Here is an 18,842-nt window from a genome sequence, read left to right on the forward strand (position 1 = left end):
TAAACACCAACACTTCTTAACAGAGTCAGACTCTGACAGGGTTCATCACCCACCTCTCACTCCTACTCACCTGGCAGTGAGGGATGACTGAAGTCCAGGTAAGCAGGTTAATTTACACCCTACCTGACTCCCTAGGCACCTGGGTGCTGGGCTCTCAAAGTCACCACCACGCCCACCCCTCACAGGGCACCTCGCGCAGGCGCGGAGTCGGGAATCCCGAGCCCCCACCCACACCCCATACCCCCCCACCCCCCCACCCACAGCCCTCCATCTCCCGCTCTGGAGACTCCCCCACGGCTAGCGGCTCAGAGGAGATTCCTCTGTGGTGCGGGAACACGTTGACCAAAATCGGACAGCAGGCTGCTGACAGGATTTTTTTTTTCCCCCTCAGAGAAAACTTTTCCAAACCTGGAAGTTGGGGGGAAAGAAGAGAAAACAAGCGTCCCTGACTCCCTTCCCCATCCCTAAATCCCGCCTCAGCCCCGCGGGTGTCGCCCAGAGCGTGGGTGGTGCGCCGAGAGCCAGTGAGGAGGGCTGCCGGCCGGGGCCCCTCTCCCCGCCCCAGCGTCCGCCGCTTTCGTCGCCTGAGAAGTTTCGGGAGGGAGGAGCCCGGACCGTCCGGCTCGGGTGGGAGGGCCGGGTCTGGGGAGGAAGCTCCTCCTCTGCGCGTAGCCCGGGTAGAGTAAACTCCGGTCCCCAGAAAAGAAAAGTCCGCTCCGGCTCCAGAAAAGCAGCGGCTGGCGCGTGGCATGGGCTGCCTCGTGACCTAGTGTCCCGCCGCGAGAAGTGCCTGGCCGCTCCAGCTCCCGCACAGGGGGGCGGGTGCGGGCGCCCGAGCGCAGCCGACGAGCCCCGGAAACCGCCGAAGCGCCGGGCACACCCAGAGCGGGCCCGCGGCCTGAGCGCCCGCGCGGTTCGCGACCATGAACCGGGAGGGTATCTGCAGCGCCCTGCCTACCATTCCCTGCCACAAGCTCGCCGACCTGCGCTACCTGAGCCGCGGCGCCTCAGGCACCGTGTCGTCCGCCCGCCACGCAGACTGGCGCGTTCAGGTGGCCGTGAAGCAGCTGCACATCCACACCCCGCTGCTCGACAGGTAGGACACCCCCGCGAAGTCCCGAACATCAGCCCCGGGCCAGCGGGCTCTGGATCCCAAACGGCGGCCCCGCTCGGGGGTCGGCCCCGCCTCTCGTCACCTCTGGGCAGCCCTTCAAGCCTGGGGGCTTGCATGGTGGGGAGAACTGGCTTCTCTCAAGATGTACCTTTCGCATTCCTCTGCTCATCTCTTCTCTCCACTGCCCTCCCCTTCTTCGTCCCTCTTACTCCTGGGCTTCCTCTCTCCCGACACAGAAGTCAGGGTGTTTCGGTGTGGGCCTTTGGTTGTTTTTGTTTTGTTTGTGGTTTATTACGTATGGTCATGAAAGTGTAGATACCAGACTCCATTTGGTCCAGTTTCTCCTGCCTCTCTCCCAGCGAAGCCTGTCCCCAGAGAAGTGTATTATTTTGCGAACAATACACTGAATCAGAAGACAATTAAAAAATAAGACCAGAAATTTTTTAATGTCTCTCACATCCTGCACAATTTCCGTGCACTGTCTGGATTTTAAGGGAAAGTTAGTATTAGTTTCTGTTTCCAGAAAAACATTTCAATCCTGTACCATTGATTGACCTGTGATCGAATGTATCAGTCGGTGGGGCTAGTCATTAGTCTTGTGTATTTGCCTTCCAGTAGAGGTTTAACTAGGCCCTGCATTCAGTCCTTGGTGAGTTAACATCCATGATTGCAACACTCTCCTCTCCTCCCCCTATATCTAATGTCAGAATTCATCATGCTGGGTGCCTGATTGGTCAGAGGCTGTTAGTATCCAGTGTCAGATAAATCCCTCAGCTTCAGCCCTGCCAATGCTACTGGACTTTCATCTGCCTGTAGCTTTCCTTTACTGTCTTGCTATCAGGCTTGGGGGGGCCAGATCTCACAGTAAATTTGGGACACCCCTGGAGAGTGTTCCCATTTTTTGTATATCATAATCCAGATCTACTGATAGAGAAGATGTGGTGTCTGTTTCACATGGGCCTTGAGTTCTGTGGAGCAAGTGCTGGGCGAATGTGCACATGTATATGTAGTCAAGTTTGAAGGGTGGTGGTGAGTTAGAAAGGCTGAAAATATTTTAGCATCAGCTATGTAAATTTATGGATATCTAACCCTACTGGACCCTTTAGGTATTCTAAAGCAAGTTGATCTTCCCATTTTGGATGCTGCTCCTCTAACCCTTTCTGTTCTCATTAACAATATTCATAACCTAAAATTCTTAAGGAAATTGGTGGAAATTCTGTTGTCAGAGATGTCATAAGGACAAGCTAAACCCTCTGGCGTTACTGCATCAGGTTCTTTCTCCCACCTGTTACCTAAGATGTTAACATTAGCAGTATTCATGGAATCTGAACATAGAACTAGGCTATGCAGTTGACTCACAGGGTGTCCGTTTCCTCACTTATAAAGTGGGAATAATAAATGCATGCACATGGGCTCTGGTGTGGAAAAGGTTTGCATTGTTCTTTGACACCATCTGGATGAAAATAAGTTTATGTGCAGTTACACGTTCTTATTTTAGTGATCAGTGAGTCATTCCCTGTAATCTGACTTCTGCCCAATGAGTGGCCCTTCCCCAGCAGTCTCCACTTTACGTGTAGATGTGTCTGATTGGTTTTTCAAACACGGTGTGGATGACATAACTGTTTTGTGACTGAAATTTTGATTTGGGTATTTTGGTGTTATATCTGTGAAAGCTGTATTTAACTTCTTTGTTTTTAAAAATATAAAATACATTTTAGACCTATTTATTTTTGGCTTTTTCTGTTTTGCCACTCACTAAGTCCTCCTGAAATCTGAATTCAAGAAGTTTCCTTGATCCTTTCCTTTCTTTGATCAAGCAGTGGAAGGAAAAAACACAGGCTTTGGAGTGTCACAACTGCAATTCAAGTCTGACTCCAACCCAGCCGCTTAATGTTGGCCTATTAGAAATTTATCTGAGCCTCAGTGCCCTCATATAGAGTGCGTTAAGGTAACCAACTTTAGAGTGTTGGTCTTCGGATGATAGTACATATAAAATGGCTGACACATAATGGGATCACAGTAGAAGGAAGAATGCCTGATATTCTTAATGAGAGATAGCACAAGTATATTAAATATCACTGAGACTTCACCAGCATGCTCTCTCTATGGTTTTTGTTTTTTTTTCTTTCCAGTGTATCCAGAAATCTTTAAGTCCATTCTCTGTCTCCCTGTAAGTGCTAACAATAAGATGTAGTTCTTATTGACCTCCATCTCTTACTGTTTCAATTTAGGGAAGGTAAATTTAATTAAAACAGGTCTCATAAACTGAATAATAGGTGGCCTCACAGTTGAAGTATTAAGCGGCTGAAGAACAGGGAGAAGGAAAAAGGTGTTTACTTTATGTCCGCTTGTAACTCTTGAATTTCAGAAAAAATATATGATCTATTTAGAACATAAGTAAGATTTTTGCTTTATGTTGCCTTTCGTTTGCTTTTAGAGCAAACCTCATAGTCTGGTGTGGAATGTCTGTTGTTTTCCTATTTCAACAGACATTCATCCAGAGCTTGAGTGGTTTAAGCACCAACTAATCATCATTGTTTGCCCAATAAATATCATTGCTTACCAAATAAACTTTCTGTTCTGTTATTGCTGCTACCAACACATCTGTCCATGGTAAAAACCAGTGATATCTCCAATTCCGTTTCTTTTTTTTTTTTTTTTTTTTTTTTAATATGTCTATCTTAGTTACCACCACCTGGGCATTCTATTCAGCTAGTGTTTTTCTTTCCATTTTCACTGTGACCTTTATAGATTTAGACTCTCATTGCTTCACATCTTTAATTAGTATTGTAATATTCTAATTCCTGACTTTCAAACTCTGCCCATTTCTGCTGATCCAACATCCTTCTGCTAAGTTAATAATCCTAAAAGTTTGTTCTGCTCATATCATTACCCTTCTCAAAAACATACAATCACAATTTGGTAACTACCAAATAGAGTATAAATATCCTTAACTGACTTTAGGGCTCTGAGATGAGGCTCTAGCCTACCCTATTCACCTTCATTCCTTTCACATGCTCTGTTAGGTATCCTGACTCATATTAAACAATCTGCCGTTTTCCAAACACAACCTTCACTAGTAACTTCCTAGAATACATTTGATACATATCTATTAGATGTCTACCAGGTACTGGGTACTGTTTCAGGTCCTAAGGACATGCAGATGAGAGAGAAAGGTGAAGTCTTTTCCTGAGTTCCATTGTATAATTTCTAAGCATTTTTGACTCTTATGCAACTATTATCATATAGTCATTTAAATCTATAACATTTAAGTTTATTATTTAAATGTCTGGAAAAAATGCACAAGGTATGCAACCATGAAATTTAGTATAATACTCTAATCAAATATAATCTAGTACAACATAAACTGTAATTAATTCAAACAGCAATAATTCTATTATCAATGTACTTTATAAACTTACTCAAATATTGTGTTCTTTCTTATTCCCAGGAAAGTATAATAATAACCTGTGTATACAGCACTTTTTTCTGTCAGTGGCTCAGAGAAGTTATTATAGTCTCTAAACAGGCCTGTGGAATGTATATAGGGTGGATATTATCTACTTTAAATATGAAGATACTAAGGGACAGAGAAGTTGCATAATTTACATGAGGTCAATTAATGGGAAACAATCTAATCTTAATGTTATAGGCATGATCATTGTATATTTTTCATTACTTTGAAATAATTATACATTTTCTTTCTTTAGTGAAAGAAATGATGTTTTAAGAGAAGCTGAAATTTTACACAAAGCTAGATTTAGTTACATTCTTCCAATTTTGGGAATTTGCAATGAGCCTGAATTTTTGGGAATAGTTACGGAATATATGCCAAATGGATCATTGAATGAACTCCTCCATAGGGTAAGTATTGTGCATTTTTAGTAGCTATAATTCTGTTATTCAAGCTGTCTGGTGTTTTGGTTTTACATATGATCAGATTATTTGGAGAGATGTAGTTGAGTCAAAAGAAGAATAATGGAAAACAATTACAGTGATAAAGTTGGACCATAAATTGTCCAACTTTATCACTGTAATTGCCAAATGGATCATTAAATGAACTCCTCCATAGGGTAAGTATTGTGTATTGTAAGTATTGTAAGTATGGCTTCTTTTTTGTTGTTAGAAATACCAGGGATTCAGGCCCTGCATTCTGTAGGACTGGGGTTCTTTTGCTTAGGTTATTGATCCTGAGGTTTAAACTGAATTCCAGTAACTACATGTATATATACAGAGGTAGGGGAGGCAGAGAGAATAGACAAACTCTGTACACTACAGAGATAAACTCTGTACACTACAGAGATAAACTCTGTACACTGTCCTGTTAGTTAAGCTAGATTTTATGTTAAAAACAATTTAGGATTCAAATTAAATGTTTATAATACCAGTTCATAAAGTTCTGAATAGGTCAATTAAGTCTGTCTCTGAATACCAAATATATTGGTTTTTCCAATGATGGACAATGGAATGAGCCATTTACCTTTTTATCCAGGTACTAGTTATTCTGGCTTTGACTGTGAATCTCATCAGTGAGCAAACTGGAGGGATGGGCCCTCATTCTTATCAGTAAGCAAATTTGTGGATCCTTAGTCTCAAATTGTGTGTATTCATCATCTATTGTTGTTTGCTTGAGCTTATATTATTAATACTGTATGCAACCTGCAGTTTCTCCAGAAATCTTTTTTAAATCACTTGGTCTGTTTTGTGAGTGTTAGTTTAGTTAAAACCTGGTAACGTGATCTGTATAATCCAGTTAGTGGATGCTCCTAAATTCTGATACATCACAGTGTTCTGTAAGCAATAAGAGAGAATGGGTGCCACTGTCAGCCACTCATGTAGTGACTTCCTCTTTATTTCAAAGTATATCACTATTTATGATAGACCACCTGAGACAAGGAGAGATTATAGTAACTGATGTCTGTGTATAAGATTTGTATAACTAACACAACAATCAAGATACAAATATTCCTTAAGCAAAATTTCATTTTTTAAAAAATGAATATAAATAAAAATTCTGATATTTTCTTCTCACACCCCAGTACCTATTAGATACTCTGATGCCCAAAATTGGAGCCCATTAGAAATTAAAGAGCCTCCTTCAAGGGACTCCCAACCCCTAGAAGGAATCATAATATAGAGTGAGTGTTCTTCTACCTCTGTCTCCACAATCAAAAGCCTCCATGTGATACTATACTGCACAGAGGTCTTATGACTCTTTTGAACTACATAGTTTTCAGAAGAAATTGTTCTAAGTATGTTCATTCTCCTGGGAAGGTGCACTAACTTTTATGTTCAGATAGTTCAGATGAATATCACTTGTAAGTACCAGGATATGTAACACATTATATTTTAAATATATCTGTATTGTACACACTTAAAAATGAAGATGATCTTTTTCTCTTTCACAAAGGCAAAAGTCCCAAGGACTAATTTTTCAAACTAGAATATAAAAGTTATATGATAAGAAGTATAGGATATTCATGCTTAATAAATGAATGTAATATCATAATTTTAATTGATGTAATGATTATTATAGTAAGGTATGATTTTATATCAATAGGAAGCTTAAATTATGAATTTTTAATTGGTGGTTTGGTATGTACTAGAAAGAAATTTTCTGTGTGTGTGTGTGGGTGGGTGGGTGGGTGCAGGTAAGTTACTTCATATGAACCATAGAATAAGAGATAGGTGTGAATATAGACAAGTGTTTGGGTATTACACAGAAGAAGAAAAAAATTGAAAACTATGTTAAATGAAGAAAGAAGAGCCAATACCATGTAGTTGTATTACTAACATAAACTAAAAGAAAGTATCAGTACTGTAAAGTCATTATTATCTTTTCTAAAATTGAGCCATCTTCAGAGGCTTATTTATTCCTAGGTTCCAGAGATAGATAGAATTATGGTACAAAATACAAGATATACATGGATGTTAAATAATGTCAAATTGATACCATGATACTATGTAATAAAAATGAACATATGTCCTGACCTTTATTTATACTGTATTTCCACATGGAATATTTAATTTTCTAAGTGGAAATTTAGTGAATATGGTCACTTAATTTTCATTTTGTTTGTTTTCATGTATATGAAGAAAACGGAATATCCTGATGTTGCTTGGCCACTGAGATTTCGCATCCTGCATGAAATTGCACTGGGTGTAAACTACTTGCACAATATGAATCCTCCTCTACTTCATCATGACTTAAAGACTCAAAATATCTTATTGGATAATGAATTTCATGTTAAGGTAATTACTTAATGGTTTTAAAGACTTTTTGGTATTTTTTTTCTCTAACTAACCATTTAATATCCTGTTTTCCATAGCCTATAATTCTTTTCTTCATTGTCCTTTCGTCCATCTTCAGAGGCTTATTTATTCCTAGGTTCCAGAGATAGATAGAATTATGGTACAAAATACAAAGTCATTATGTCCTTAACTGAAATTATCAAATAAGCCTTTTTTTTCTTTTGATTTTGCAGTTACTATAGATTCACAGGAAGTTGTAGAGATAATACACAAGAAGGTTCATGAGCCTGTCGCTCAGTTTCTACCAGTAATTATATCACATGTACAATTTCAATTACACATACAATTACAATTCAATTACATGTATAATTACAATAACACAGTACAATTTCAAGTCCAGGAATTTGACATTGGTACAATGCATGTATATAGTTTCTGTGTTGCTTTAGCACATATGTGACCATCACAGCAAGCAAGATACAGCACTACTCTATCATCATAAATATATCACTTATACTACCCCTTTATATTCACACTCATCTCCTCCCTTTCCACTGTCCCTAACCAAAGACAACCACTGATATGTTCTCCATCTCTTTGATTCTGTCATTTGGAAAATGCTGTATAAGTGGAATCATACCATGTATGTGGTATTTTGAGATTAGCATTATCTACTTAGCATAATACCTTTGAGATCCATCCAAGTTGTTGCTTATATCAATAGTGGTTCTTTTCTATTGATAAATGGTATTTCATGGTATGTGTATACCAAAATTGTTTAATCATTGACCAACTGAAAGGTATTTGTATTTTTTTCCAGTCTTTGGCAGTTACAATAAAACTCCTACAGACAGTCCCATGCAGCTTCTTGAACGAACATAAGTTTTTGTTCCATTAGCTAAATGTCCAAGAGTGCAACTGCTGGATGAGGGTTTGTTTAGTTTTTTAGGAAACTGCCAAACTATTTTTGAGGGGCTATACCTTAGTACATCTTATCAGCAATGTATGATTGCCCTGTCTTTTCCATATCCTGACCAGCATTTGGTATTGTCACATTTTTTTATTTTAGCACTGTAATAGGTATATAGTGATAGCTCATAAAGTCTTAATTCCATTTCCTAATGGCTAATGATGTTGAACACTTTCTCATTTGCTACCTATATATCCTTTTCAGTGAAATGTCTCTTCATGTCTTAAAGCCCATTTCCTAATTGGACCCTTTGGATTTTTATTATTGGGTTTTTAAAGTTCTTTAAAATTTTTACATACGAGTTCTTCATCAGATATGTAGTTCACAAATATTTTTTCCCCCTTTGGTGGCTTGTTCTTTTCATCCTTTTAAAGGGATCTTTCACAAAGAAAAGTTTTAATTTTGATGAAGTGCAATTTATCAGGTTTTTTTTTCCTTTATGGTGATTCTTTGCTGTCATATCTAAGTAGCCTTCATCAAGCCATAGGCATTGAAGATTTTCTTGTGTTATCTTCTAAAAGTTTTAGATTTTTATGTTTTACATTTAAATCTAGGGTCCACTTTGAATTAACTTTTGTAGAAAGCATAAGATTTAGGTGCCTAAAGGCACCAGAGGTAGTAGTGATTTCATAGTTTACCCTGTATCTGATGACAGCAAATAAAAAGTAGTTGCTAAGTAACTAATACTAAATGTAACTCACTTTATTTTTATGTTATTTTGCTATACTTCTTATAATAATATGTGTAATTAGAGATTACTGTAAATGTCAAAAAATGTTCAAAGAAAAAATAACAGGGAAGTTAGAACAATAGAAAAATTAAACAAAAAATGTGAGAAAAGTTAAATAAAAAAAAAAACCTCTGTTAAAGGCACTTCATCTCCCTAGAATAAAATGGGAGGGGAAAGGGAAAAAAGCAAGCTGCCATCTCAATAATACTAAAAAAAGAAACTGATCAATGTATTATATCACCTATAACCACATAGGTGGAAGTGCCTTAATGGTCAGTAAGTCCCTGGATGCTCACTATAATAGTCCCTTGTCTCCCAAGGCAGTTAGTCTATGACAGGGGAGTCTTAATATCCATACTTAAATTATTGTGACATTTTCTTATATGATCAGTTGAAACGCCTTCCCTTTGTTTTCATCCATGGGTCCTAGTTCTATTCTTTGTGATAAACTGAATAAGTCCAATTCTACTTTCCATATGACGGTCCTGTCAGTGTTTGCAGATGGCTGTAATCTCCCTGTCCCTCACATACACTTGTGTTTTATCCTTCTCTCTCTTTTGAATATCCTTAGTTCTTCAGCCAGTTTCCTTATTACATTGGTTTTAATTGCAGGTGCTATCCAGATGCTTTAGTGTTAAACCTCTGTTCAATTTTTATCCTCACAATGAAAAAAAATACTCCTAATATGACCTTATGAATATAGACTTGAATGTAAGTGTCATTTCCCTGGTCCCTAAGCACTTTAATACTCAATGATTCATTGGCTTGCCGGGGGGTGGTGATCATACCACAACATTTAAATTCGGCTTAGCATCAACAAGCCCTGAGAGGTTCTTTTATTCAGGTATTATTACTTAAGCCACATCTCCTTATCATGTACTTTGCAGAATACTTTTTGAACATGATCAGATATTATTTTGTTAGATTTGAGTGATCACTTCAGCCTCTTAAAGATCTTTTTCAGAATTATTTCTGTAGATCAAGGTTTTAACTTGTCTCCCAGCTTTGTGTCATCCTTAGATTTAATTAGCTAGTTTTTGTATCTTTAAGTCATGATTAAATATTAACCAGTACTCGGATCAGAGCCACATAACATGGTGCTTAGAACCTCCCTCCAGGTCAATATCAATCCTTAATTAGCACTTTTAGAGAATAATCACTAATTTTGTGTGGAATACTTATGAAAGAACGGTTATACTGCCCGTATTTCTCCATTTTGTTCTTAAGAATATCATCAGAAAAAAGAAAAAAATGTAATCAGGAGACCTTGCTTGACTACTTTTCCAGTTCTCCTCCTGGCTTATTCCCTCATCTTCAGAGTGGATTTCTCTGATGATCTACCCAGTTCCTCTGTGTCTTTGTACCTTGATTTATGCTTCTTCATATTATTTTTCACCATCCATCATAATATTTTTATTAATGTGTTTATTGACTCTCTCCCCCATTAGAATATAAACTCCATGAAGACTGAAATTTAGTCTATTTTATTAACTGACACCTGCTCAGCACATGCCATACTGAAGCATTAACCAAGTATTTGTTGAATAAACAAATGAGTGAATTCCATATCTTCTATATATACCAGATAGGCCTGGTAATGTTATAGTCAAGCATGTTATTATAAAATAACAAAGTGTTTTATAACATGCAAACTGTTTTAATATTTAATTTTTGACAGTATTACTACTGTCAAAAAAGGAAATAAAATTGGTCACAATTTTAGTCAGTAAATATTGACTGACATTGTGCCAAGCTCTTGAGATATAGCACATGAGACCTGAAATTGACCACTGGTCTGGTATTATTTGTTTTTCATGAATTCTTGCTGGCATCCCTTATATTAAATTTTCTAAATTTTTTAAGCAGGGATTAAAGTGTCTACCAATAGTGTTTACCAATAAGTAGATATGCAAAATCAACATTTTTTTTCCTTTTTGAAAGTCAAAATGGCATTTACTCTTCTCATACCCTATAGTGCCCCTCCATTCTGTCCCACAAAGAACACTAATAGCACCATGGAGGTATTTCCAAGCATTCTCAATAACCTGAAATATATATAAAATAACCTGAGATTTGCACTTTTTAAACCTTTCAGTGTCCTTGGACTTGACTTTCTTCATCTCAGTCTGGAAACTATAGTTAACAGAGTAAACAGAGGCAAAGTAATAGGTAATGATTCCTACTTTCTTCTTTGCACTGACCAACAAGGTATCCTTGGTCTTTGATATGAACAGATTTTAGAATAGTTTGACTTTGTTTAGTTTTTGTAATTTTTATTAATTTTCATATATACAAAGCTGTGACCTTTCTAATACTATTCTTATAAATTAGCAACATTCTTCTACATGCATCTTATGTGTCTCTACTTTTTACTATAATTTATAAATGTCCCTTTAAAGTCAAAGTTTATCACCAACCATGAAAAAGTAATCGTTATTTAATCTACCTATCCTCTTGGAAAGCCCTTTAAATGAAGTGCAAAATATCTTTAAAAATACTTAACGTGGGGCTCCTGGGTTAAAGCCTCTGCCTTAGGCTCAGGTCAGGATCCTGGGTTCCTGGGATCGAGCCCCACATCGGGCTCCCTGCTCAGCGAGGAGCCTGCTTCCCCTCTCTCTCTACCTGCCTCTCTGCCTACGTGTGATCTCTGTCTGTCAAATAAATAAATAAAATCTTTAAATAAATAAAAATACTTAACAAAATTAAATGGAAGTTTATATCTTGCTACCATTTTCTGAAATAAGTTTTCTCACTGGAATGCTGAAGCATAGTATGCAGAAGCATAGTATCTGAAAGAAAAATATTTACTCTGATTAAGGTCAACTGAGATTTTTCTACTTTAAAAAGAATACATTCAGTTTGGTTATCTATCAAGTGTCCTTTAGTGCACCTTAGATACCAATGAACTAGTGATAGGCTTTTTTGGAATGAAAATATTTATATGTGCCATATTCACTTTCTCTGCTATTCTCAGGCCAGTGTGGGAACCAGAATACTTCAGGTTTATTCTTCATAACTTCTTACGTGATAACTTTATAGTTTTGTAGATAAGGATAGTATATGTAAATGATAATAGCTATTCTAATAGGGTGAGAGGATCATGGATGATTTTTATGAGTAGTGTGTTTTAATTTCCTCTGATTTTATAAAATCATCTTTTTAGTTAAAAAGAAAACCCTTAGCTTCAAAATGCATGTTAAGATCTTGTGTAGAATGGGAAAAATTCTTATTCTCTGTCTTCATGGCTGAATGATAAATTTATCAAGACCTTCAAGAAATCATGGAATTCTTTTTCCTTCCCTCACTTTATCCACTTTTATCCTTCTGTTGAAGATCCAGATTTAATAAGTCATGCCTTTTATAATGGTATTATTTATAACAGAGAAAGGGGAGAAATAGGGGTACCTGGGTGGCTCAGTGGCTTAAAGCCTCTGCCTTCAGCTCAGGCCATGATCCTCTGGGTCCTGGTATCAAGCCCCACATCTGGCTCTCTGCTCAGCGGAGAGCCTGCTTCCCCCTCTCTCTTTGCCTGCCTCTCTGCCTACTTGTGATCTCTGTCAGATAAATAAATAAAATCTTCAAAAAAAAGAAAAAGAAGAAGAAAGGGGAGAAATAAAGTACCATGTGAAAACCAAACAAAATCAACCCATAGATTTCTGATAAAGGTTTTTAAGTCAGGTTTGAAAATAAAGATGGAGTTGTTGGTGAAGGAGCACATAAGGAAATAAGCTCAGGAGCACTTTTTCTACAATACTGTATTTAAACCAACATTTAGCCCAGGAATTTGCAAATTATGGTTCAGGTATAAGGTGAGACCACATCTCAGTTTTTTGGTTTTTTTTTTTAAGCATTTTTCACTTGTGGCATAAAAATAAACTCTACTTATCATAATAATGCTTACTATTCTAGTAAATGTGCAGTTGGAGTTCTGGTTTTTGTTTTTAGAGGGTAGGTGGGAAGAACAGATAGTATTGAATAAGAGCAACTTGTATACAAAACATTAATAATATTAACACATATAGATCACTTATGTGATAATGTTCTGAATGTTTGCTTAGAATCAGTCATTTAATTTTCTCACTGCAACCCTGCAATATCGACAGTGTTATGATCCCCAGTTTGCAGGTGGGTGATCACACAGAGACACAGAAAAATTTAAAACTTCCTCAAGTTCACACACAGTTAATTAAGTGGTAGAATTGGAATATAAATAAAATACAACTTTAGGCTCTACAACCTGTGTTCTTAGCCATGTGGTGTATTGCCTTTGAGAATTCAGCTTAGCTTTTCATGTATTGGCACCATGTTTTCTCTTGGTCTTTTCTATTTTTTTCTTAGACTTACCCTTTTATTTTAATAATGTATGGAAAAACGTATATAGTCTGTCCCCTCCCTTAGAGTAATATTTTTAAATATCAAATTCATCTAAACACTAAACAAATTTTCTCCTATTAAAACTAGTAAAAATATGAGTTAAATAATTGAAACACAAATGGTGTGCTAAATAGAGTTTATTTCCCTCTGTTGACTCTAACTTATGCAGTGTGAAGATCGAAGTAATTTAAATTAAATCTTTTTAATTTAAAGATTTACTACACCCTTTTGTCCATTAAATACTATTTCTGTTCTTATATGTTGTCTTCCATTTTTTTAAAAATAAGGAACCTTTTAAATAGGGAGTTATAAGATGTTGTGTAACATCTACACAAAATTTACAAGTGAAGCAAAACTGTAAGCAATATATCAAAACTATGGAATGTCACCAATAATTCTTAGGCATTCCTTATCATGGACTTAAATATGCTTTATATGCTAAATAAACAATAGATATGATTCTTTTAGTAGTAGGCATAAATCATATAATAATGGCCTATACTATATTGGAATTTTACTTGCTTCAGAATTTAAGGTTGCTATTTTTAGGGCATTGTAAATAAGAACATATAAACCTGAATTTGCAAGCAATGCCCAGTTGCAATCATATTGGATACCAGTAGTTTCACACTTCTGTGGGGTGTAGGAGAATTTTGAAAGCACATGCTGTAAAACTACTTAGCTTAAAAAGTAATGTTTGACATATATGCTCATTCAGAATTTAAGACAAAAAATACTCCGGTTTAATTTTTCAAAACTCGGTCTCCATTTTAAAATTTGTGACATTATGCTGAACTTCAAGACAGTATGTGTTGCTTCAAGAGTTATTGGGTTCAGTACTCTAGAGTTTAATGTATTAAGAAACTGATAGAATATGTAGAAATTAAATATTTATATAGAACATTTCCTCTGGTCTCATACCTAAATATAATGAATATAAACAAAGACAGTTCTTGGTTGGTTTTGTTTTTTTAAGAAAAAATTTTAAAATTCAATTATTTACTCTTTTCCCTTACAGATTGCAGATTTTGGTTTATCAAAATGGCGTATGATGTCCCTCTCACAATCACGGACTAGTAAATCTTCACCAGAAGGAGGGACAATTATCTATATGCCACCTGAGAACTATGAACCTGGACAAAAATCAAGAGCCAGCGTCAAGCATGATATCTATAGGTATGATGTGTCACTTTTGCTCAGAGTTAACCTTGCCTAAAAACAAGATTAATTAGAATTTTGAAGCTTCATTTTATTTTCTTTTAAATTTTATTTATTTGAGATAGAGCACAAGTGCGAGGAGAGGCAGAGGGAGAAGGATAAGCAGAGCCCCTACTGAACAGGGTGTTGGATGTGGGGTTCCATCCCAGGACCCTGGGATCATGACCTGAGCTGCAAGCAGATGCTTAACTGACTAAGCCACACAGGTGCCCCAGAGCTACATTTTAATGTATAATTTTTAGTCTTCTCTCATAAGTGTAGTAAAATAAAGTAGAGACCACAGTGGTAAATATTTTTCAAATTAAAGATGCCTTGCTTTAAGCCACTCCTACATCCTTGTAAAAATTTGAAGCATATCTTACTGTCCTGTCAATTTATAATATAGGACTAAAAGGTTTTTATCTTATGTGACATTGATGGAGGAGGAAGGAAAATAGTGTGGTTAACATTTAACAATACCAAAGGAGACAATACTTAGACCAAAAAAAAAGTTAACAGAATAGGGGCTACATGAGACCATCTTTTTTATTGCTCTTTGTTTTGTATGAATCATAGAATCAAGGAATTAGAGGTCATTAAGAATCATCCACAGCAAGTTATCCTTGCCTATAACTTCAAATTTTTATTACAGTAATTTGCTAATTTTTCAAATTGAATTAGTTCCCTTTCAGAACAAAATTGTATATATACATTCATCACTTTGTCTATGGTGATTCTTTATATAGCATTTTGCTGCCTTATTACTTGCAAAAATGGTATCTCCACAGTCAGCTTTTAAAATCAGTGCTCGTTTAGTTTATTATGTATAGTTAGTTTATACTGTCCTGTATGTATATTTTTATCTTAAACAGCTTTGCAGTGATCATGTGGGAAGTCTTATCCAGAAAACAGCCTTTTGAAGGTAAATTTACTTTCACTTCCTTATTCTAGATGATACCATGTTGGTAGGCCATATCCAGAACTACCTAAATAAAGCCCATCTTGTTTTAAAAATGCCTACCGTGCATTTTGTGGAAAACACACTATAAAAACATAACAATTTATCAATTCTGAATCCACTGTATATTGGAAACTGTACTAGAATAAGGGTTAGAAAAATATAGATTCTAATTCTTGTTCTGACAGTAATTAGCACTGTGATCAAGCCACTAAATCTCTTGAGTCTTCATTTCTTTTTTATTTGCAAAATGAAAATTTTAAATTTTTCTTAGATTCATTCCAGCTATAAAACTCTTTATTTGAAAATTTAATGTTTCTTCTATAACAAACAATGAAGAATAATTTTTAAGTTCTCTGATAACACTGTCCATTTCTTTATTTTGAGGATTATATAAGTCACTTGCTGTGTAATAACCTCAGAAGCTCAGTAGCTTACAAAATAAACATATGTTTCTCATTCACATTAGATGTGAGTGGCCATTCTTGACTGTGCTGGGTTCCACTCAGTTCTGGTGAGCTGTGCTCTATTCATGTTTCACTGGCCAAATCAGATACATGACCAAGCTTAAAATTAATGAGGTGAGGTGAGGCTATAAACTCCACCACAGGAGGCATACAAGTCTGCTGGGTTATATATGTGTATATATATGTCTTTAACAAAAAGGGGGGTGGGTAATGCATTATTCCTAAGATTTTAAGTTTCCCTCATTTTCATTTGGTTGACTTTAGAATGTATTTAAGTAATGTATTACATCGTAATTATTTCTAATGAATGAAATATATTTGTTTTGACAGAAGTCACCAATCCTTTGCAGATCATGTATAGTGTATCACAAGGACATCGACCTAACACTAATGAAGAAAGTTTGCCACTTGATATACCTCATCGAACACTTATGATCTCTCTAATAGAAAGTGGATGGGCACAAAATCCAGATGAAAGACCATCTTTCTTAAGTGAGTGTACAGTTTTAGTCTGGACCTTTAGAATGACACAAAAAAGTGAATATACTGTGAATAAAATAGTCCTTGAAAAATTACACAAGTTAGATGGCAAGCTTAAAGTTTTTTTTTTTAATTAAGTTCCTGTTTTTATTTTATGAGATGAGATTGGAGAGATAAGGAGGGGCTGTTGGCTATCATAAGAAGGTTAGAAATTTATTCCAAGTATAGTGGAACATCATTAAAGTGTATTTCTATGGAAATGACATCTAATTTGTTTTGGAGAAATCACTCTTGTTGCTGTGTGGAAAATTGACTGGAGAAGGATAGGAGTGGAAGCAAAGAGACCACCTAGGAGACTCTAGCAAATGTTTACTAATTAAGGTATTAATCTGAGATAGAAAAATTAGATAGAATTAAGATCTCTTTCAGAGGTAGAACAGATCATCATCTAAATGTAAACACAGGAGAAAGTTTTTAAGACCTTGTGTTAATCAAAAACAAGATCCATGAAAAAAATGGCAATTGAGCTCTGAAAAAACTGAAAATTTTTGCACTTCAAAAGATTCTATGAAGAAAAAAATGAAAAGATAAGCCACAAACTGGGGAATTATCTTTCTAACTAAAAAAGCAATGAAATGTACATTTTATTCAAAATTTGTCCAATCCTCATTAGTTCTATATTTAAAAAAATCAAAAGGTGCTTATAATGGATTCACATTTTATTTCTTCTTTCTCAGAGCTATGTGGGAGGTTATCTATCTCCTTTGTACCTAGTGCCACTTCCAAATATTCATTTCTTTTCCATTCTCTAAAAATTCTAGCTTCCCTAAGATCATATTATTGGGCCATACTTACTTTTCTACAGACTTCCAGGTTTTTCCCTATTGTTTTTTTTTTCTTTTCTCTTTTTAATTGACATTTAATATATTATTTGTTTCAGGGGTACAGGCCTGTGATTCATCAGTCCTACACAATTCACAGCGCTCACCATAGCACATACCCTCCCCAATTCCATCCCCCAGCCACCCTATCCCTCCCACACCCCTCCCCTCCAGCAACCCTCAGTTTGTTTCCTGAGATTAAGAATCTCTCATGGTTTGTCTCACTCTTTTGTCTTGTTTCATTTTTCCCTTCCTTCCCCTATGATCTTCTGTCATGTTTTTCAAATTGCTCATATCAGTGAGATCATATGATAATTGTCTTTCTCTAATTGACTTATTTCACTTAGCATAATACCCTCTACTTCCATCCACATCATTGCAAGATTTCGGGGGTTTTGATGGCTGCATAGTATTCCATTGTATATATATACCACATTTTCTTTATCCATTCATCTGTTGATGGACATCTAGGTTCTTTCCTTAGTTTGGCTATTGTGGAAATTGCTGCTATAACCATTCAGGTGCACAAGACCCTTGGGATAATTACATTTGTATTTTTAGGGTGAATACCCAGTAGTACAATTGCTGGGTTGTAGGGTAACTCCATTTTCAACTTTTTGAGGAGTCTCCATAGTGTTTTCCAGAGTGGCTGCACCATGCACCAGTGGCTGCATTCTCACCAACAATGAGGAGGGTTCCCCTTTCTCTACATCCTCGCCAACACCTGTCATTTCTTGACTGGTTAATTTTAGCCATTCTGACTGGTGTGAGGTGGTATCTCACTGTGGTTTTGATTAAGACTTTGACTTTTGGCTTTCTGACTTTACACTGCCTTGACCACTAAATACTTAAAAGAGGCCTTCTGCAGATCACAGAGCTCTCTGTCTGTATACGACTCCCCTCTCTGATACTGCCCTATGAACTCTGTCTGCCTTGGTCTACCAAGCCCCATCTCTTCAGTCAAGTTTCCACTCACTTGAGAAGTGAGGCTCCACCTCACTTCCCTCTTAAGCTGCAGCTAGAAACTCTCAACACAGTAAGTGTGGGCAGTCATAGGGCTCACCTGATTTGTTTCCCATCTCTCAGTGATCATTGTCCTTTGTTGCCTGGTATCTTGTATTTCGAAGACCACTGTTTCATGTATTTTGTCTGACTTTTTTGGTTGTTTTAGGCAGAGTGGCAAATCAAACCCTGTTGCTACATCTTGGCCAGAAGTGGGAGTTATTTATTGGTTTCTCTTTAAACTAATGGCCATGGTGCCTAGGTGGCTCAGTGGGTTAAGCATTAAGTATCTGCCTTTGGCTCAGGTCATGATCCAGAGTCCTGGGATCAAGCCTGGTGCACACAGACTCCCAGATCAGTGGCGAGTCTGCTTCTCCCTCTGGCCCTCCCTGTACTCCTGCATGTTCTCTTTATCAA

The 18,842-nt window shown here is 36.7% G+C and overlaps 1 protein-coding gene across 7 annotated transcripts in view; it reads left to right on the plus strand.

The window, feature by feature from the left end:
• Window positions 1-629: 629 nt before the first annotated feature.
• The window catches only part of RIPK2 (receptor interacting serine/threonine kinase 2), a 52,133-nt gene continuing 33,920 nt past the window's right edge, over window positions 630-18,842 (plus strand). For 4 of the 7 annotated variants that reach the window (XR_004279505.1, XR_004279504.1, XR_004279506.1 and 1 more), the window contains exons 1-6: window positions 630-1,096; window positions 4,825-4,978; window positions 7,211-7,366; window positions 14,459-14,616; window positions 15,510-15,559; window positions 16,393-16,554. Coding sequence is in view for 1 of the 7 variants with exons in the window: in XM_032315646.1 (XP_032171537.1) it covers window positions 924-1,096; window positions 4,825-4,978; window positions 7,211-7,366; window positions 14,459-14,616; window positions 15,510-15,559; window positions 16,393-16,554 (853 nt within the window). In the remaining 6 variants the exon portion in view is untranslated. Of the gene's footprint in view, window positions 1,097-4,824; window positions 4,979-5,158; window positions 5,188-5,606; window positions 5,681-7,210; window positions 7,367-14,458; window positions 14,617-15,509; window positions 15,560-16,392; window positions 16,555-18,842 lie in introns of those variants that run through there. The other 3 variants (XR_004279508.1, XR_004279509.1, XR_004279507.1) reach the window with 3 other exon arrangements.

This window comes from Mustela erminea, chromosome 16 (assembly GCF_009829155.1).
Source record: "Mustela erminea isolate mMusErm1 chromosome 16, mMusErm1.Pri, whole genome shotgun sequence".
NCBI classification, from domain to species: domain Eukaryota; kingdom Metazoa; phylum Chordata; class Mammalia; order Carnivora; family Mustelidae; genus Mustela; species Mustela erminea.